The following is a 23,145-nucleotide window of genomic DNA, read 5'->3' on the forward strand; positions in this document are numbered from 1 at the left end:
AACTAATAAAGTGTTTTAAAAACTGCATGAAATAAATGACTTAAAATTTATTTTCCTAGTAATTTAATCCACAGATACTCATTCTGGCAGAAAATTACAGATTTTCCAGTCTTTCAGCTTGTAGCACTTTCAAAGACTTTATTGTAAATAACATATGCAAAATTATACACATGTACATACCAAACAACAGGGCACCAAAAAACAAGAAACAAAACCTGACAGAAACGAAAGGAGAAACAAGTAATTTAATAGTAATAGCCAAAGGCTTCAATATCCTACATCTAATAAATGGCTAGACAAGGCAAAAAGACCAATAGGAATACCGAAGTCTTGGGATACTATAGACCAACTAAACCAATAAACATATGTAGACCAGTCCATACCAACAGCAAAATATATTTTCTCTTTCAGTATATGTGGACTATCATTCAAGGCAGACTATATGCTAAGCCATAAATTAAACCACAATAAATTTAAAGGGACAGAAATAATAGGTATATTTTCTGACCATGATGTCATGAAATAAGAAGTCAATAATACAAAGAGATTTTAGAAACTCACAAATACTTAGAAATTAAATAACATTCCTAAATAGCAAAAGAAAAGCAAATGTAAAAACCCCAAAGGGAAAGAAGTGTATTGGAAAGGTAGCTACATTCCCATGTTGATTGCAGCATTATGTATTCACAATAGTTGATACATGTAATAAACATAGGTATCCACCAACTGATGAATGGACAAAGAAAATGTGGTATATAAAAACAAGGGAGTATTATTTAGTCATGAGAAAGAATGAAATCTTCACTTGTGGCAACATGAGTGAGTCTGGAGGACATTATGTTAAGTAAGAGTGAAGTAATGAAAAACAAACACTATATTTTTTTCACTTATATATGGAGGCTTAAAAAACTGATCTCAGAAGTAGAATAGAGGGAGGATGGTAAATTGATACAGGTACAGTAGGATAGGAAAAGTAACTTCTAATATTTTACAGCACAGTAGGGCATCAAGTGTCAATAGACAATAACTAGCTGTATATTTCAAAATGTTCCCAATCAGAAGAAATAAATGTTTGAGATGATGGGCAAAAAGTTGAGAGACTCCATCTCAACCAATAAAAAGCTAAGTGTGGCGGTGCTCATCTGACATCTCAGCCATGCAGGAAGTGTAAATAGGAGGATCATGGTCTAGGCTGGCTTGGACATAAATGCAAGACCCTATCCAAAAAATAACTAAAAGCAAAAAAGACTGGGGAATGGCTCAAGTGATATAGTTCCTCTCTAGAAAGTACAAGGCCCTAAAATCAACCCCCCCAGAAACTCCCCCACCAAAAAAAAAGAAAAAAGAAAATGCCTTGAGATAAATGAAAATGATGCAACACACCAAAATTTCTGGGACACAGAGAAAACGGTGCTTAAAGGAAAAGATGATATCTATAAATGTCTGTATTAAAAAAAGAATGAACATATCAAATTGAAAACCTACCATTTTTTTTTCTTTTATTATTCATATGTGCATACAAGGCTTGGTTCATTTATCCCCCCTGCCCCCACCCCCTCCCTTACCACCCCCTCCGCCCCCTCCCTCTCCCCCCCCACCCCCTCAATACCCAGCAGAAACTATTTTTCCCTTATTTCTAATTTTGTTGTAGAGAGAGTATAAGCAATAATAGGAAGGAACAAGGGTTTTTGCTGGTTGAGATAAGGATAGCTACCATCTTAAGACAATGGAAAAAGAAAAGCAAACTAAGCCTAAAACAAACAGAAAGGAATAAAGATTAAAGCAAATAGATTACCAAAGAAAATCAATGACACCAAAAGCTGGTTCTTTGAAAACTAAACCAAGAAGTTTTTAGCATTTTTAAATGGCCAAGAAAAAAGAAACAGACTCAAATTAATATAATCAGAATTAAAAGGAGACATTACTACAACCCTAAGAAACAAAAGGATCTCAAACAAATATTAAGAATAGTTGTAACCAAAAAAATTGGTAATTTAGAAACAATGATCAAGTTTCTAGAAAGATAAAAACTACCACAATTGGCTCAATAAGAATAGTCTGGGGCTGTGTCTGCAGCTCAGTGGGAGGAGGCTTGCCTAGTGTGTGCAAGGTCCTGGCTGTGATCCTAACCCTCCCAACTCCCTTCTCCCCCCAAAAATACCCAATATGAACAGGTCCATAAGAAGTGATGGCAATAGTAATCAAAAAGCTATTCATATAGAAAAGCCTATGCTGAGATGGCTTCACCACTAAATTATGCCAAGCATTTACAGAAGAAATTAGTATCAATTCTTCACACTCATCCAAAAACTTCAGAAAAGGAAGTACAACTTCCCAATTCATTCTATCAGGCCAGTATTGGAAAGAATAGTCATGCGGCTTATCTCACATTAAATCACTAAGTATAACACTGACTTTAATAATGCCTGACTTCTGTACTTGGTAGGCTAAAGCAGGAGGATCGTGAGTTCAAGGTCAGCCTGGACTACACAGTAAGACCCTGTTTCAAAAAAAAAAAAAAATTAAGAATGCTTGACTTTTAATTTTGATCCAACTAATTACTTTGCAAGATCAAACATATTGAGTGTAGAATATAAATCCAGTAATCAAAATGTCTTACTGATTCCAGTATTCTTATCATTTAAGAGATTAATTTAAGGGTTTCAATTATAACACAGAAGAAAACTACTGCTATGATTTGACTCCCCAAAATTGGTGAGGCTAACTTCCTCACTGCAAAAGTGCTGAGAAGTGGGGCACAGTGGGAGGTGTTTGGCTCTTGGGGATGGAGCCTTCCTGGAAGTTAGTCAGTTCTTGCTCTTGTAGGACTTCAATGGTTTCTTGAAGAACTGATTTTTAGAAAGCAAGGTTATTCCTCTTATTTTGTCTCTTCTACATTTGACTGCTGGCCCTCCTACTTTCCACAATGAATTGAAACAACATGAATCCCCTCATCAGATGTGGCCACTTAATTGTGAACATCCCTTCCTTCAGAACTGTGAGCTAAATAAACTTTTTTAAAAATTAATTACCCAGTCTAGAGTATCCTGTTACAGCAACAGAAAAGAATAAGACTAAAACAGAAAAGAGTAAATACCTTCTTATTTCAAAGTCTGAAAAAGTAGTACATATATGCATTAGTTTTTCATTGCTGTGTCCAAGTATCTGAGATAACAACTTTAGAGACTTAAGGTTTATTTTGGCTCATGGTTTTAGGGTCCTATCCAAGATCAGCTGGATTCACTGCTTTGGGCCTGACAGGAGAAAGAATATCATGGAAGTGTGACCAAGTGAGGGGAAGCAGCCAGGAAGCCAAAATACCCTTTTAGGACATACACCCCCACTGACCTACTTCCTCCACCTAAGTCTCCCCTCATTCCTAACAGCCCACTTCGCTATGAACTCAACAGCGCATTAATCCATTGATGAAGTCAGTGCCCTCATGATCCAACCACCTCTGAATAACACCATCATCTGGGGACACAACCTTTAATACATGAACCTTTTGGGGGCACTTCATATCCAAGCCATCTAAATAAATATATAGTAGAAAAGTAAGGCTATTTTGTACAGTGCTGGGGACTGAACCCAAAAACCTCATGCATTCTAGACAAGAGCTTTGTCACTGAGCTATACTCCAATTCTGAAAATTAAGATATTTAAAAGTTTATTTTTCCAGTTCTTTATGAAACCACATTCATGCTAAATTTCACTAAAAAACACTATTAGAGCTCTTCTTCTGATTATCTTCTTAGTCTTCAATTCTTTAGTTTTACACAATTTAAAAGAAAGGGATGATAGTATAGCTATACTCCAATTCTGAAAATTAAGATATTTAAGGTTTATTTTTCCAGTTCATTATGAAACCACACTGCTGCTAAATTTCACTAAAAAACACTATTAGAACTCTTCTTCTGATTATCTTCTTAGTTTTCAATTCTTTAGTTTTACACAATTTAAAAGAAAGGGATGATAGTATAGCTCGGTGGTAAAACATTTCCTTAATGTGTTAGGCCCTGGGTTTGACAATCAGAACTTAAAAAAAAAAAAAAAAAAAAAAAGATGAAAAGTATATGGGAAAAAATAAGCCAAGTCTATTTTCAAAAGATACATAAATTACGTTCACTTCGTGATCATTTCCCCATGAAATGTGTTTCACATTTAACATATTCAATTTGCAAATGTAGTACAAGTAAAAGACAAATATAAGGGTTCGATAAAAATAATGGTTCTATGTTAAGAAGCCAACTATACTGCAAACTTCTGTTCTCATTAGATCATCTGACTATGCCTTATTCTATAAGTTACACAAAACTTAAAAGGTAATCCATAAGGAGTTTCCTAAATGTACTTGCTTTCTTATAAGGTAGTAAGTCTGAAAAGTAATAGATTAAGAATTTCCAATGGCTAGGAATCCAAAACTTCCTCTGCAAGTATTTACAAACCAAGCATGTCTGCTTTCACAAGCCTGAAGAGCATCAGTGGAATAAAGCTGACCTTACTGATGGGTCATTCTCCAGGAGCTCAGTAAGCCGTTGTACTTGTTCTGGTTGGATGGATCGTCCCAAGAGTGCTTCTGTGTTAGTGTAGATGAGGAATGCTGAGACCACACCTAATAAGGTGCCCACACCCAAAGAACCCAGGCTATCATACAATGGATTTCCTAAATAAAGCAAATAAGCCATCAGTAAATTAACATTTTTAAATATTTCAATGATTTAGAGAACAATCAGGACTAATAAATCAAGAGACTTGAAATTCATTCTTAATTCCTTTAATTACCTCCTTTAATGAGTCCAAATAGTTTTATGATAGTACAAAATGGAGATGAGTAAACTTGCTTCGTATTGCCTAAGACTGTTATGTGACTTAATTAAGATCCATTTCTCATATCTGGTCATTACATAAGTAAGGATTCAGAGCATTTTCAGATTAGAAACACTACATACACATTAATAATATGATGCAAAGCAGGATCTTTTAGATATATCAGTTCCACTTTTGTCATTGACATTATTCTTAACTTTTTTGTTTTTTTGAGACAGAGACTCACTATGTGGCTTAGGCTGGCCTTGAACTTGAAATTCTCCTGCAGTAGCATTCTGAGTGCTGGGATTACAGGCATGGACCATCATATGCCCAGCTATATTTAACGCTTTCCATGCTTCATAAAATGTGTATTTATTTTACTAAAAACTTTGACTTATGAACTAGTTTTATTTACATACAGTCAAAATATAACACTAAAAAGTAAACTCACTTATTTCAACTAAGTGACCTATCTATAAATCATAATCCACTACAAGATTTGTAATTATGCAATTCAAACTTGAATACTGCTATTTAGAAATCCAAATGTAAAGAATTATTTACAAGAGTCCAAAACTGTAAAGTAAACCAGAAAAGTAATCAATATACTTTCAGACTTATTTCAAACTACAGTGAAAATCAGAGAAGTCTGCGTTAGTCTTAAAACGCATAGTCAATATGACAAAGAACTATTCATATTTCAGACTATTTAAAGAAATATTGCAGAACCTAAAATTATCTTAAGTATACAAGGATAAATGGGGAAGAATGATGGAAGTTCCATTGCAAGAGAATTCCAACCTCATAAAATTGAGTCTTTTTATATCAAACAGTTCATGTTTTAGAAAACAAAATGGGTATTATCTATATTCTATCAGTCCTCAAAAGAGTTAAGTAGCTACCAAAATGAAGATGGAACCAACTTAAAAGACAGTTTAAAAAAATGTGACGGTAACAGCAGTCATTATTGTCACTAAGAGCAGAAAAAGACAAATCAACAAAAGCCACATTTTATTTAGAACTTTATTTAATAAACCTATTTAGAACGTTTGTTAAAGTTCTCTCATATTATTTTAATAAACCCATGAAGTTTGTAGGATAAATATTATCCCTACTATATGTAAAGATCTTAAAGTTCAGAGCTATAGCTAGAAAGGTTTTATAAAATATTATAGAAATCTATTAATTTTTTTCCTTACTTCTTCTAATCTAGAGAAAATTCTTTTCTTTTTTTTTAGTGGTACTGGGGTTTGAACTCAGGGCTTCATGACTGTAGGCAGGTACTGTAACACTTTAGCCACACCTCTAATCCTTACAGAAATTTCTAATTCAGAGAAGTAAGAACACTTTTAGTGACCATGTATCTTACAAGAATACTTAGTAGGTATAATTAATACTTAAAATAGTTAATGATCTAAGACAAAATTTCTCATATATTAGAGAATTATGTAATACAAATAAAGCACCTGTAATTTAAGAAATAATTACCTGTTAGAGAAGTAAGGCCCATGCAAGTGGCTGCTATGACCACTCCCAACACTGCGGCAGTATCCTCTAATAATATGACATTTGTACTAGGGTCACGACTTTCCATTACTTAATCATTGGGGAGAGAAAGAAGAAACTTTCTGAAAACTTGATACTATCAAAAGATATTTTAATAACTACGAAATAAAATCAAACTATAAATTAAGATAAAATATACAGCAGATCATAATTCTTAAAAAACTATTCAATATAAACATAATTTTTTGGACTAAATGTCAGCAAATTGCTTTCTCAACTTATATAGGCATATACAGAAATCAGTAGTTTACTTAAGTCAAATCCAAGTAAAGTATTCACATTCTCAAATTGCACTACATTTCTCTTGTTTTAAAGGACTGATTTGTTTGTTAGACCCACATGGAAAGATACTAAGATATACTACAAAGCAACAGTACTAGATCATTTTAAGCAAATGAAAGAGGGGAAATTAGTATCTGGCACCTAAAATACATACCATACTTATAAAATGACAATCCTTTGGCCTGAGCACTCCTACGAAGTTCATTTATGGCAACAAGAAGTGTTGCTGAAAGAAAAGTATCGTGTCAGCAAGGAAAAAACTTCATGCCTCCAAACTTTAAAGGTGGCATCTCAAAAGATAGATAAATATGCTTAAATTGTCAAGGTTGGCAAAAAGGAAAAGTTCTATATTAATTGTCGTTAACAATATTCCAAATAATCATTATAATAAAATAAATTCTGTATTTGTAATCCATAATCATTAAATATAACTATAATTAACAGTCTTAATTTACTGAATAGCCACTATCTGGCAGGTACTTCAGAAAACACAACCACTTTTTATCCTCCCAACCTCTCAGGCAGTTGGTGTTATCATCATCTTACAGTCTCTCAAAGATGAAGGTTTCCATAAATATGTACAATTACAATCTATCAGTTAAAATTTATATAATTAAAAGAAATAGATGAAGGGAGTACTGTTCACATAAAATGGGAATGTTTCAGGGGTATACAGAATATGAATACCACAATGAATTAGGCCACTTCATACTAACGTTAGCAGTTCTGTCATAATATTACTAGAGCTGATTATTTCAAAAATTCTGAAGTATTCTTATTGCAAAAAAAAGACAGGCTTCTTCAGAAAATGAGCTTTTAAAAACCTCAATGTAGTTATGTTTTTATGCTCTATTCCAATATTCTTAGCATTATGTGATTCTTAAGAATGAAACATGCTTTCTCCTTGCCCTCTTTCATTTCAATAACTACCATAGTACATATCAAAGTACATTATCATACATTACATATTATAATAGTACATTATCAAAGACTTTCCTCCTTAAATGTAAAGAAAGCTAGGATTCCTATGCCACAGTTTGCTTGCTTCCTTTCCTTCCTGCCTTCTCTTCCTTTCCCTTTCCCCGTCCCTCCCCTCCTTTTTTTTTTAGACTTCCTTCCTCCCTTTTCTTTCTTTATTCTTTTTTTCACTGTCTCCCCCGCTCTGATTTTCTGCGACCCTCGCTCTGTAGCTCAGGCTAGCCTTGAACTCATGATCCTCCTTGCCCCAGCCTCTTGAGTGCTGGTATTACAGACATGTACTACCATTCCTGCCTGCTCCACAATTTTAACAGAATTTATCATACTATAATTAATGCATTGCTGAATACACAGCACTAAACTGAGAATAAAGTAATACTTTGTGAAATACATACCTCCTTCAGATACTAGTGATCCTGCTAAAATACAATATGCCTAGAAAATAAATATTAAAGCATAAATGAAGTGTTTTTACTAAAGAATCATAATTGCTCATGCATAAAGTTGGTAATACCTAAAACAGAAAGGACCTAAGTCCAAGTTCAAGCTAGATAAACTGTAAACAACTCAAATTAAGACAATGAACTACAAACATATTATTTGGAACCTGGAGCTGTAGATACCAGGGGGTGGGTGGGTGGGGGTGTGTGGGTGTGTGTGTGGGTGTGTCAGAGAGAGAGACAGAAACAGAGACAGAGAGACAAAGAGAATATATCACCACTTCCTTACAGTCCCAGACCACTATTCAATTAAATAAAGATGCCAGAATAGCAAAAGAAGGGCTGGGATGTAGCTCACTGGTAGTATTTGCCTAGTATTCGTGAGGCCCTGGGTTCAATCCCTGTACAAAAAACAAAAACAAAGACACACACACAAAAAATGGCAAAAGAAGCTCTAGTCCAAGATATACAAAAAGGGTTAAGCTAGTGACTGAAATTTTCTTAAATTTTTTGTTCAAACTAGGTAATAAAGTCTTTAGAGACAGGGTCTCACTACATAGTCCAGGCTGTCCTAGAACTTGAGATCGTCCTGCCTCAGCCTCCCTAGGGCTGGGATTATAGGAATGCCCTACCACTCCCAGCTCATTACTTAAATTTTTTTAAAAGAAATTCACACAAACATTTATAAAAATTTTAACATACCTTTCTGTTACCACAGGCTTTCCTGAAACAAGAGGTTTGAAATTTTTCAAACACTCTTGTAATTCTTTTAAAGAAACAGATCTTCCAAGGCTAAGTGATTTGACTGAGTACATAAAAATGACAGCAGAATAAGATCTAGAATGCAGGCTTTCTAGCCTCAGTTCAAGCCTTTTCCCACAGAATCTTATAGCTAACCTAAACCATAAATAACATAGTAGCTAAACTCCCAAACTCTTTTTAATTCTTCTACCTCCTTTCTGATTTAATAAAGTTATCACCCAAGAAAAGGAAAAAGCAGAGATCAGAACAACAAAGACTCCAAAATAATATTTAATCAACATAAATTGGGTCTAGTGAAACCATACTCCATTACTAAATGGCATAGAGCTATTAGAAGCTTTAAAACTTAGATGAAAATGTAACTAATTAATCTCTAACTTCAGAGGCTGCTGTCTCTGGAAAGTGATGTACAAATCAGATGAATGCTAGGACAGTAAAGTACTTTATAATATGGCTAAACCTTTTCAGAATGGAGGAAATATGTATTTGAAATGATTTATGGTAAGAAACTGTCCAATAAAGTCTGCAGGATACTAGCCAATAAAATGTAAAAAAGGGCTGGTACAGGCCTCTAAGCGCAGAACTTGGGAGGATGAGGCAGAAGTACTGTAAGTTCAAGGTCATTTGGGTTACATGGTAAGGCTCTGTCTAAAAACTAAATACATAAAAATAAAACAGAATTAAAAATAACCCTAATTTAATAGGCTTATAATTACTAAACTTTTATGGTTTAGCAGGATGCTAAAATGAGACTGATTCTTTCCCATTCTATGACCCAAAACAGGAAAAAAAAAAAGTTACATGTACCTCCACATTCCTAAATGAAGTGCTGCCCCATCTGTTAAAGCTTTACAAAGAAGGCAGACCATACTAGACCACACTCTAGCACTGTATCCACTAGGACATTTAAGAAGAGGTGGAGGTTAAGGAGGCCAAAAGCAAACATTTCTTTGATGAATCCTGCCGAGATTGCCCAGGAGTTTGGAGATCACTGTATCTGATGCACACCTGAATGATAAATCTGCAGACAAGGCTACTGATAATGTTTGTATTGGCAGAATAGATGATTGTGTTTGGGGGAAAAAAAAAACCTTGCACCTTGTGTGAAAAGACTTCTAACACATAGGCCCCAGACACAAAGCCTTAAATAGAACTCTTTAGGAAAGAGATCAAATGCCCAAGAAGCAACTTGGGCAAATGCAGGGCAACTTCAAATATGTCTAGAACTATACCATAAGATGCAGAAGCTGACAGGGGTTGCTACATGACCAGTTTGTGCTTCTCAAAGAAGCTAGTCAGAGCAGCTAAGCAAGAACAGTCCATGAAAGGAAAAGACATTTTTAAACATCTACAAAGGCCAGAAGAAACCAATGTAAGATAACACAGTGTATTTGTAGAATTTTCTTGCTATCCCAACCTTGGACACTGCCTACAAGGTAGAAGAGAAAGTTAGAAGTCTTAGCCAGAGGCAAAGCAGAAGGTAAACCATCCTCCCCTCTTCCCATTCCCCCAGTGCATGCTTCCTACCTCAAGAAAGCATCAGATAAGAAAAGGACATGCTTTAACTTTAAATGCTGTTCTAACTTAGACTAGTAACATGGGCCTGGACATTTTAATTACTGAAATGAGATTAATCTTGGAAATAAAAATGAGCAAGTCTTTTTGATCTTCAGCATTAACTGAAGATTTTAATAAAGGAGGTCAGGCATAAAAATTGTACCTATAGAGATCCTCCTGTTCATTATGACCAAATTTTATGGACTTAGAGGTCATGTCCAGTCATATTCTAAGTAACACAACTACAAATACATAACACTGTATTACACAGTCAAAAAGGCTTGTTATTCCTGTTGTTTAATACCAACGTGACAAAGGCATTGTACTGTGCTCAATCACTATGACAATTCCTTCAAAACTGAGGATCAAAACAGGGAGGATCACCCATAGAAGGGATTCCATTGGTTGAGGATGAAGCAATCCCATGACTCCATGGTACCAAGACAGTCCTGCACCCATCATGAAAATACCAACACCACTAATTAGTGAAGAAATATAGCGCATATTTGAAAATCCATACCTGAAAGAATAAAAAAAGATAAAAGTTTACAAAATAAAAAGTTACTTTTGAGTTACAGTTAATAGGTTAATTAAAAAGAAAACAAAACAACTTAGACTATGAAAATATTATAGCCTTATATTTAAATAAAATGTAAGTGTCAAGCTCAAATATAAAGCAATACATAAAGTGGAAAAATCTGTAAGATATTTGAAAGTACATAAAACTAAAGCAAATACTTAATTCAGATTATTTTCTAATCCTTTTTTGGATAGCCTATTTTGATTTAGTAGAGCTACTTAACTATTATGTTTCACAGATGTTGGTAAAATTAATCTTTGTAAAAAATACATTAAGATGTTTAATGAACAGAATAACACTTAAATTCTTTTGTACTGCAGTTTCTAATTGAATATTTTGGTTTTGTGGTGCAGTCAATCTATGATTTATATTACCTATAATTTGATGCTCAATAGTAAATAGTTTTAACACATATAATTTATTGCTGGCTCTGGGTAGTTTAGCACACAGCAACTGTCAATTATTACTAAAACCAAGAACTTCTGCTTTCTAGGGTAATTTTTAAAATTCTCAGTTTTCTTCCCAAGCAACTTCGGTAAAAATGTACCAATACAATATTATTAAGGGAACTCAAAAATATCATAAGCCATAGGAGAAAAAAAAAATCACTTATTCATAAAAATAATCCCTGGGAAATTCACTCCCCAACCCTACTGTACCCTTCGGGCACATGCAAATTCAAACAAGAATTCTTAATTGAAACTGTTCTTTGAATTATTTTTTTTGCAAAGATATATTTTTGTCATAAAGAATTCCCTGTTTATAGATGTGACAATGTTTCATCAGTTTGACTTAGAAAAATTTACTTTTTCCTAAAATATTCCCCAAAGTAATATGACATTTATTTAAGTCAAAGTAAATTAACATCTAAATTAAATAGTATTATGTTTTTGTTCTCACGGCATTTGCAGGTTCTTACTGAAAATTTTTACTATGTAGATCTGCATTAATCCAATATGCTAAGCCACTAGCCACATGTAGCTATTTATATTTAAATTAAAAGTAAGGCCTGGCGCCAGTGGCTCACATGTGTAATCCTAGCTACTCAGGAGAAGGAGCTCAGGAGGATACCAGTTCAAAGCCAGCCCAGGCAAATAGTTCACAAGACTCTATCTCAAAAATCCATCACAAAAAAAGGACTGGTAGAATGGCTCAAGGTATAGTCCCTGAGTTCAAACCCAAGATACTCAAAAAAAGTAAATACAGTATAAAATTTACTCAGTTACGTTAGTCACATTTCCAGTGTTAGTAGTCAGTGATTACCATATTGGACAGATATAAAATAATTCCATTATTGCAGAAAATTCTATTGGGTTATAGTAAACAAAAAACCTAAACTTTAAAAATTTACCCTCTGATTTAAAGTCTTTTGTATATAAAACTGGGCAGGAAAAAAAATTTTTTTCCCCTGGAGACAATAAAACAATGATGTATGACTAGAGAATTAGCTGTTCTCTATAAAAGCTTATTGATAATTATAGGCTATTCAGAGTGTGTTATATATAACAGGAGTGCCTGCTTGGCAAGTAAGGAAAGGTATTTAGACAGTATACAGATGGACACCTTCATAGAAATGAAAGTACATGTTTTGGGCCTTAGCATTGATGAAATTGTATTAATGAAGCTAGTTAAAATGATGCATGTGGAATTCAAACATTTTACATGGTTGTTAGTAGATGCAACAAAAATAAATATCTCTCAAATAATTGATGTGATTCAAAATAATATATTCTAAAACTATAGTCATTTTATAAGTGTGAAACTTTGAGTTATTAACAGAGTATGTCTCAACCACGATAAAAAGATTAAAGTAAGTTAAATATGTATTTAATAGAAGTTATTACCAACATTTTAGAGTGGGTTGCCTATCTTTATAAATCTGAAGTCTGTGTTTAGTTGAACCAAAAACAACCAGAACTCTAAGCTCAGAATATTTGCTTTGTTATTAATTATCAAATATGGAGAAGATAAGATCTCCATGCTATGTTACAAAGCATAAAAATAATTTAAACTGCATTTTCAAAGTACACCTTTAATTTACTTTGACACAGTGGTGAGTCCTGCATTTTAGATACTACAGTGGAAGAAATGATCAAATCTTTCACAAACTGCAGATATATAAACTGCAGGAGATTTTTGCAATTCAGTTGCTTTTATTTCACTGATGTCACCAAAACTAATGGAAACAAAATAAAGGCAATATCCTTACGGATGAGTAGGATCTGGTGTCTGAACAGACTTACTGATGCCCAATGCTAGTAAACCCTATGGAGAAGAAGGAAAAAGAATAAATAATCACTAGCAAAATTGACAATGACTACACCAATTTGGAGGGTACCAGGTTACAATAGTAAACACTGAACACAAGCATGTCCAATGGCCCAGCAATTCTGGTTCACAGTACTTAGAAAAAATAAAGATAAACCCAAAGGGGTTCAAAACAAAACTATTTATAAAGATGAAAACCAAAAAGCCATCTAAAAATCCACGAGCTGGGAAAGAGAAAACAAATGATAAGCTATAAATTACTTCTGCAGACTTTAAAAGGAGGAGGTTGGGATAGAGCCTTCTGTATTGACATGGGAAATGCTCCTAAACTGTCATTAAGTGGAACAGGAGGAGAAAAAACAAGTTAGGAATAGTATGTACAGAACATAAAAAAAAAAAAGCTTAAGTTCTGTAGTTTTTATAAAGTACCTATCACATAAAGCACAGGAAGTGGTCTGAAAGAACACATTTAACTATGTTTATAACTCTCAGGAAAGTTGTTTAATTAGGGTAGTCTGGAGTATGTGATTGTTTTATAATAATGTACAGTCAGTACAAACAAAAAGTAGAGTCTAACCAGTACCAATGACGTATTGACCCACACCCTTCTAACACACATCAATATATGTAGGGCAGTGACTGGGGAGTAGGAGGAAATAAAGATGAAGAAGTTGTTCTAACATTTTATTTCTTTGCTGGGGGTATAGCTCAGTGGTAGAGTACTTGCCTAGCATTCACAAAGACCTGGGTTTTATCCCTAGAATTTTCCTCCCTATTTCCCTCCACAAAAAAGATTTTGTTTCTTAAAAAAAAAAAAATCTAAAATAAATATAGCAAATTACTAAAATGTGTTTAATCCTATTTGCCAGATTTCCAGACTTTCCTCCCCTTCCTCCCTTCTCACTTGCCTTCATCTTTTCTTCCTTTAGCTTCTAAGTTTTATCTTTTGTTAAAGAGTTATTCACTGGAATCTCTTAATATTAGTATGCTTGTTTCCAGTAAGGCCTTTCTTTTCTAATTTGATGTGAATTTAGAAATCTAGCCAGGTGTAGCAGCTCACTTCTGTAATTCCAGGTACTTGGGAAAGACTGGGAGGATCATGTAACAGGCAAAAAGTTAGTGAGACCCCACTTCAACAAAATAAGCCAGGTATGGTAGCAGGCACCTATCATTCCAGTTATGAGAGAGGGCTTAAGTAGAAGGATGGCAGTAGTAATGCCAGCTCTGGCAAAAAACAAAACCCTATCTGAAAAACAACCTACAAGTAAAAAGGGCTAGAGGAGCAGCTCAAGTGATAGAATACTTTTTTTGTTAAGTTCAAGGCCCTGAGGAAAAGCTGCAGTACTGCCAAAAATAAAAGCTATCCCAGCTGCTTGGGATGTGGAGTTAGGGGAATCATGGCTTGAGGGCTGGCAGCCCAGGTGAAAAAGTTAGTGAGACCTTATCTGAAAGAGTGGCTCACGCCTGATCCTAGTTACTTGAGAGGTTGAGATCTGGAGGATCAAGGTTTGAGGCCAGACAAGACATATCTGCAAAATAACCAGATCAGGGCTGGCGGACTGGCTCAAGTGGTAGATTGCCTACCTCGCAAGTGTGAGGTCCTGAGTTCACACTACCTAATAAGAATACAAGGTCTCTGAATGAATTCTCAATGGTATGAAATAATCAAAGAGGTAATGATTCTAGATAACCAAATTCTTCACAGATGAGGTTTCCTTGTAAATTATAAGACATTTAAATTTTTCTAGCAAAATATGTAAAGAATAAACCACCCTGAGAATGGTTAAAATGAAATATACTGGATTTTTATGTACTCATATTAGAAATTCTACACCAAATACACAGAATATTAGGAGTTTTTGCTACTGGATTTAAATCACAAATACACGGAGCATGACTTTTCAATAAATTAAGCTAAGAGTACATCAAAAGGAACATATAACTATCTTAAACCTGTACATTAGAAGTCATTAATTCACATTATGCTTAAATATGTGTGCATATATGTGTATTTATAATCTTTAGGAAATATTCAGTGAGTATTCAATTACTTTAAAAAGTCTTACTATTCAGTTTGACGTGCAATAAAGTCTGGAATACCCATCAATTATTTTACAAGTTGAATATGTAGCATATTTATTAGTTCTTATAAAAATCGGACATCACAGCTTATCTTAATCTTGTTCTCTCTCAGAGGTAGGGTAGCACAACAGTTGTATTCATATGCTTCCTGTTCTGCACATTTATAAAACATACACACATGCATAAATAACCAATAGTTTCCGACACAGTGAGCACTAATATATTGTGGCTAAGAAGTACTACCAATGCTGCACACTCCACAATCAACCGTCCATTTTCTGGCACTTCTTCAGTACCATACTATCACAGGGCTGCCTACTGCTGCCTTGGCAGATCTTTCTAGTTGTTTTACGTGTATATGACCTGCTTACAAGTCTTTGTCTAAAAATTGCTACACTGCAAACACAGGGGCTCAACAATTCATGAGTAAATATTAACTGATATGCTGTATATCACTTAACAGAAAAGTTTTCTCAAGTAAACTGTCAGAGAAATTATGAAATTAAATTAACATTAGAAACACAGGTCTAATTTCAAAGTTGGTTGTGCTATCATCTCTCAAGAATAAAAAATATTATGGCATAAAATGTTATAATGAATTAAAAATTTTTTAATGTTATTATAGATCTCAAAAGAAACAGTTTTCAAAAGAACATGAGAAATTAATTTCCATCTATTCAGTGAGGCTCAGTAAAAATCTTTTTCATCAAAGCCTTTTTGAAAACTTTATTTTATGGGACTTTTCTAATGTAGGTGGATCGAACAATTCGAAAAACCTGAGAGATCATTTCAATAAACTCATCTATCACTAAGCTTCAATAACTATAAATACATGACCAAATCTGTCTTATCTATGTCACATAGACTCCCTCACAGACATTTTGAAGTAAATTCCAAGTATCATACCATTTCATTTTTACATATTTTGGATGACTACACCTTCAGAAAATAAATGCATAAGGTAATTATCATACTTTTAAAGAATAAAACTAGAAAAAGTAATTTATAATTTTGAGTTATATCAAATATCTACTCACTAATGACATTTTCATGTACGAAAATTGTTTTGAGATAAAATTCATACAATGAATGCAGAAATTTTGAATGTTATGATTCTGTGTTTTAATAAATGCACACAGCTCTGTAACATATTCCTATCAAAATTGAACCTTACTGGGCCTATAATCCTAGCTACTTATGAGGCAGAAATCAGTAGGCTCACAGTTCAAAACTAGCCTGGGCAAATAGTTCAAGTGACCCTATCTCAAAACAGAAACCTAACATAAAAAAAGGGCTGGTGGAGTGGCTCAAGTGACAGAGCACCTGTGTCTAGTAAGCATGAGGCCCTGAGTTTGAACCCCAGTACTGCCCAAAAAAAAAAAGGCAGAATTTTTCCATCACCAGAAAGTTCTTCTGTGCCTCTTTTCAATCTTCCCCTACATCAGAAGCAACCGTTTTTCTGACTTCTGAAATCAAAGTTTAAAGTTAAATTCTACCACATGTTCTTTTGTGTTCATCTTTTCAGTACACATATATGTATTTATATGCATGTATGTTACTAATTGGATAAGTAGTTCATTCCTTTTGATTGCCATGTTCGTGTTCATTCCATTACATGACTGGACCACAATTTGTTTTTCCACTCTGCTGTTCATGGTCACTGGGTTGATTCTAGTTTTTTGGCCATTGTAAGTAAAGTTGCTAAGAACGTTTTCATACAAGTCTTTTATGGACATTTCACTCATTTCTCCTGAGTAAATACTTAGGAGTAGAATTGCTGGGACACAGGATAGGTGACATGTCTACAGGAGACTGCCAATCATCTGCAGGAGTATACTATTTTACCCTCTACCAGCAATGTCTGAAAGATCTGACAGCTCTGTTTCTACACCAACATTTTATTGTCAGGCTTTCTAATTTTATTCATGACAGTGTATGTATAAAAGTGTCCTGTTGTGGTTTTAATATATATTTCCTGATGAATAATGGTGTTAACACTCTTTTCACATATCCATTAATGTATATTTATTTGTGAAATAATTGTTTGAATATTTAGCTTAAAAAAAAAATTAGAAGGGCTGGAGGTGTGGCTTAAGTTGTAGAGTATCTGCTTAGCAAGCCCAAGCCCAAGTTCAAACCCTAGTACTGCAAACAAACAAACAAAATGGAAAAAAAAAAAAAATTGATAAAAGTTCTCTTGACACTGAGGAGTCCTTCATTTTTTCCAGTCTTTTCTTCATGTGGTTTTCATATGGCTATTTTTTGTTGTTACAAATTCAAAATTGATTGTTCCCTTTGCAGTGTATAACATGCTAGTAACTCTATACTGTGAATTTTTCTTATCAGACATATTTTTCAACTCTAAAGGCTCCATTTAGTACCTTTTTCTTACCTTCTTATGGAGGTAATTTCCCTTTAATCCAAAAACATAGCTGTAATAACTGTTTACTCTCTGCTATTTATATCATCTGTCCTTTGAGTTTGTTTTATAGAGTGATTTTTCCCCTTGTTATGAGTCAAATTTTCCTGCTTTTTGGATTTCTAGTCATATTTTTATTGGATATTAAACACTGTGTATGTTATACTAAGAGTTTGAATTTTGTTATCTTTTTTTAAAGAGAGTAGGATTTTATTGTGGCAAGTAATTAAACTACTTGCAGATCAGCTCGATCCATACCTTCAAGTTCCGGATAATTTAGCTCTAAAACTTGAATATATTCCAGCACTGGAGCTCCCTGATTGTTCTCTGCCCAGATTAATGCTCACACCTTATACACATGTAGCTTAACATCCGGCAAAGACTCAGCTCAACGAAATGCCTGTGTAGACTTACACAGACTTCTGCCTATGTACACAGATTTCCGTCCTCTGTGGAACTCCACCTTAATTTTTAGCCACTTCAGAAATTGTTAGCAATAGTGGCAAATGCTTGTTTGCATTCTTTCCTTACTTTTGATAATAAGTTAGCTGAGATCTCAGGTTTAATTTTTAATTAATATAACTCTTATTCCTTATCATTCTATTATTATTTTAAACTTTGTCCTAAATATTCTCTTTTTTCCTTCCCTTCCTCTCTCCCCTCCCCTTTCCTTCTTTTATTGAAGTGCTGGGAGCAAATTCAGGTGTTCCCACATACAAGGCAAGCACTCTGCCACTGAGCTACAGCACCAGCCTTAAATATATATATATATATATATATGTATATATATATATATACACATATATGTATATATATATATACACATATATATACACACACACATATATATACACACACATATATATACACACACACATATATATATATACACATATATATATATACACACACATATATATATATACATATATATATATATACACATATATATATACACATACACACACATATATATATGTATATATATTTTTATCTTTCATTGTAAATTTTTCCAAATCTGTTCCAACATAACTGAAGTGTAAATAGTAAACACTGAAAAGCTTGAAAATGTGAAATGATAAGTAAAAAGTTTTATAGCATTATTTTAAAAGTCCTGGGTATTTCATATTCACAATTTGGGACAAAGAGAGTTTAAAAGATATTTTAATTCTTAAAAAACATCTTTTCATTTGCAAAGTAAAGCAATTCAAGCCACTAGTCTAATGTGAAAGCATTTTAAACCACTGCATATCACTATTTTATATCTTTATTCAAAAACCTTAAATTTATTCATTCTAACAGTCATTAAGACCACATTAAGCCAAGTTTCTACTTAATGCAAGAGTCTCTTCTACAAGAGCCTGTAACCAAACACTTAGTAACTGATAATCTTATACATTAACATTCCATTAGAAGTCCTTAAATCAAAACAACCTACTATAAAACACTATTATATTTCTGTGTACAGCTGTCCCTCAGTATCATTGGGGATTAGCTCTATGGCCACTGGAGGATATTAACATTCTTGGATGTTCAAGTTCCTTATATAAAATAACAGTATTTCATATACTCTACAAAACCCTTATACATCTTAAATCATCTCTGCATTACTTCTCGTGCCTAATACAATGTAAATGCTATACAAAATTGCTAAACTGTATTGTTTAAGGAATAATGACAAGGAAAAAATCTGTATATGTCAATACAGACATAATTTTTTCTGATTTTTTTTTTTAATTCACGGTAGGTTGAAGCTAAGGGTGTGGAACCCATGGATGCATAACCCAGAGTACAGAAAGTCAAATGTACTTCATTTCTCAAAAGTAAAACAATTTACTTTTTTTCCAAAAGCCAACAATTGGAATCATTTTTTAATAGATGAACTTTTAGACAAAAGCCTCAAAACATTACTTTAATAACAACAACAAAATAAAACCCTCTTCTCCTCACCTGATTACAAGTATCAGATAATGAGTGTATAGCTTCTGAGAACATACTTGCTGAACCGGTGTAAATCCAAGCAAGAAATTTAAAGAAGCAGTTTAAACCATTGCTGGAGAGAAAGGGGACAATTTAGCATTGATTTGAATTAAAATTTTCCACCAAAAACTTATTCTATATTCCACCTTGTTAAAAAAGTAAACTAAAAACAACTTACTGTTCAGTTAAAATTTTCTTTTTCTTTTTTTTTTTTGTGGTGCTACTATGGTTTGAACTCAGGGCCTCACTCTTTCTAGGCAGGTGTTCTACCAATTGAACCACTCCACCAACACTTTTTTTGTGTTGAGTATTTTCAAGATAGGATCCCGTGAACCACGATCCTCCTGACCTCACCTCTAGAGTAGCTAGGATTACAGGCGTAAACCACCAGGGCCCTACTTTGTTCAAGTAAAATTTTGAAAAAGCATAAGATTATGTACTCAAATGAGGCAGTACTACATGTTGAAGTTTTTTTCTTCCTCACACTCTACAGGCTATTTCCCCAGATAATCTTAACTATTTCTATGGCTTTAATTATCAACTGTAAACTAAAAATCTGTGGCTGTTAATCTCTAACCTACATCTCTCTCCTGAACCTCAGACCAAAATATATTAAAAATAATATTTACTAAGTACATATTATATATCAGGTACTATGCTAACCAGTTTACATATATCATATACAGTCTTCCAACACGAAAAACTGCAAATACTACTCCCATTTTCCTGGTAAAAAGAACTAATCCTGTAGGCCATCTCCACCTGGGTTCCCTATAGATACCTCCAACTCAAAAATAAGCTCATTTTTTCACTCTCACTCTGCCCTCTTTCCGATATTCCTCTCAGTGAATAAATGGTGCAGTATTTACAACTGTTCCATGTCAGAAACTTGGAAACCATTCTTGTCGACTTCTAAGTACTACTTCCTGAACCTGTCCAAGTCTCTCCATCTGCTCCACTTACTATTCTCATTAGGATATCATCCTCCTCCCCTGTCTATATTATTATAAATGCCTTCCTCTAGTTAATGCCTCACCAATCCTTCAAGAATGTTTTGTATCTTTGTATTTCCCTATCCTATTGAAGTGTCTGATGCATATTTTTAAGAAATAGGCCAAGTGCTGGTGGCTCATGCCTGTAATCCTAGCTATTTGAGAAGCAGAGTTCAGGAGGATTGCTGTTCAAAGCCAGCCCCAGGCAAATAGTTCAAGAGAATCTCTCTTGAAAAATATCCAACACAAAACAGGGATGGAGTGGCTCAAGTGGCAGAGTGCCTGCCTAGCAAATGTGAGGCTCTGAGTTCAAACTCCAGCGCAAAAAAAAAAAAAGAAAAGAAAAAGAAATAGAAGTCCTGGTGAATTAATAGAATTAATGCTATTGTAAGTCTAAAATAGGTTAATCAGAAAAATGAATAATAAAAGATCAACAAAATAAGAATCAAGATGACAGAGCATTTCAAAAGACATCAACTACATTCTTCTATGGTAAATAGGAGAAAAATAACAAACACAAATATATTCTTCAGTAGCTATAATCTAGGTTGGTTTGTTTACTCTAAAAATAACCTTGGCCAATCTAACCTAAAAAAACAAAAGAGTTCTACAGATTCCAATGAAAGTAAGAGAGGTTGTCAGTTAGCATCTTAAATGGTTATTAACCACATCAAAAATACACAGTGCACAAGCATGAGTATCTACATGGACTCATACTCCTCCCCATCGCTTCACTGACAGCTCTACAGTTACTCAACTTCCTCGTACAACAATGTAAGCCTCTAACTCTGCAGGCAGCTACCAAATAATGAATTTGTATACTTAAGGATATATACATTAAAAGGAATATGCATCTATTTTTTAATACTTACATGCAAATGGCAACCATCACCACTTTTCCTGGTCCCTTAAAGAACACTGATGCTGTTCCAGAGCGTGGCTGTGAAAAAAAAAAAAAATTCCAAAAACTTTCAGAGAAGCACTGTAACTGGTGACTTGGACACACCAGAATATTTCTCCTCTACTAAAACCTCTAAACTAGGCCTATTTATTTAATTCTTTTTCTCCAAAATTGCCTCTCTAAAAAAGCAGGCAGATAGGAGTTGCAAATCCATCTGGGTACTTTTCCAAAATCTTAATTGCTTATTTTATTTCCTTGTAATTGATGTCCTGCCTGCTTCCAGAAAGGATCTGCGTTGGCTACATAGGAACTAATAAAGTGAAAAAAAAATTGGGAACTGAAATTTATACACTCTAAAATGAGCAATATCTGAAATTTTAAGAAAGGAACAGCCAAAGCTATCAAGTTTGCTACTCTATCTCCTGTCAGTTCTCTCAAGACAAAATCCCTCAAGTGAAAATAGTGTGTTTAATTCCAGAACAGAAAGGGCATAAAACAAGTCAGGAAACATTCAGGAAAAATATCTTCTTGAGAAAATTTCTTTTGCTGTTCCTTGAATATATACTTTCTGGGGTTTTTTTCCCTCATACTTTTTCCTCCCCCTGGTATGCTATCACCTTCCACTGCAATCTAAGTTTTACCCATTCTCTTCCATGTCACTCACAAGCTACTCTAATAAAGGCTATAGAAAAGGGGAGGACATGTTGCATTAATTGATCAGAAATAATAACAAGGCAACAAGGAAATCTAGCAAGATAATCAAAATCCAAAAAATAAAAAGATCACAGGAAGTCAAGAGCCACAACCCTCTTGGGAAACAGCCTGTAAAACCTATCCATAAATTCCATAATAAAAGCAGCTGGAGAACTGCACTTTTTTTTTTTTAATAGATCAGGATAGCAAAATGTTGACAATAATTAAAGGAGGATATCCAGTATTCATCTTGGTATATATCTAAAAAAATTGCAATTAACAAATTTCTTTTGTATTGGGACAAGTATAGAAAATTATGACAGATATCAGAGAGGACTACCAGAAAGAGCAGCATAAATTACTCAAAGCACACTGGTTTACTTCAAGGAGATACTATTATTATAGAGATAAAATATATTAAGAGAAAATAAAGGTACTTCTACTGTTCTAAAGAACTATGCTAAGAAAGTCACAGAATTAGAATCCTAAGGGAAGCAACAAGAAAACATTACATATTTGAGAGAAAATGTATTAAATGGACAATGAGAAATTAGATTATCAGACAGGGAGCCTCTGTAATGCTGTTGGCAGACCCAGGACATTGTGATATTTTATCTCTCACTACTGGAGATCCTGTGAGACAAAGAACAAAATAGAGAAAGAAAAGTGTCTGGGTCAGAGATTAAAAAAAAAAAAAAAAAAAAAAAAGTAATTAGGCATTTAATTGCAGCAAACAGGATCACCCTTATATGTACTGGAGAAAGAAAGCCACCACCTTCTGTGAAAGAGCAAGCTTTTTAAAAGGATAGGACAATAGTAGAGGGAAATAAAATGCA

The 23,145-nt window shown here is 33.9% G+C and overlaps 1 protein-coding gene across 1 annotated transcript in view; it reads right to left on the reverse strand.

Annotated features, from left to right (window-relative positions):
* Slc30a9 (solute carrier family 30 member 9) overlaps window positions 1-23,145 on the reverse strand; it is an 86,366-nt gene that overhangs the window by 15,234 nt on the left and 47,987 nt on the right. The window contains 8 exon segments of the mRNA XM_074042349.1: window positions 4,498-4,663; window positions 6,298-6,405; window positions 6,812-6,883; window positions 8,031-8,070; window positions 10,779-10,914; window positions 13,184-13,239; window positions 19,694-19,796; window positions 21,588-21,655. Of these exon segments, the coding sequence (XP_073898450.1) occupies window positions 4,498-4,663; window positions 6,298-6,405; window positions 6,812-6,883; window positions 8,031-8,070; window positions 10,779-10,914; window positions 13,184-13,239; window positions 19,694-19,796; window positions 21,588-21,655 (749 nt within the window).

Source organism: Castor canadensis, chromosome 9, assembly GCF_047511655.1.
Source record: "Castor canadensis chromosome 9, mCasCan1.hap1v2, whole genome shotgun sequence".
Classification (NCBI taxonomy): Eukaryota; Metazoa; Chordata; class Mammalia; order Rodentia; family Castoridae; genus Castor; species Castor canadensis.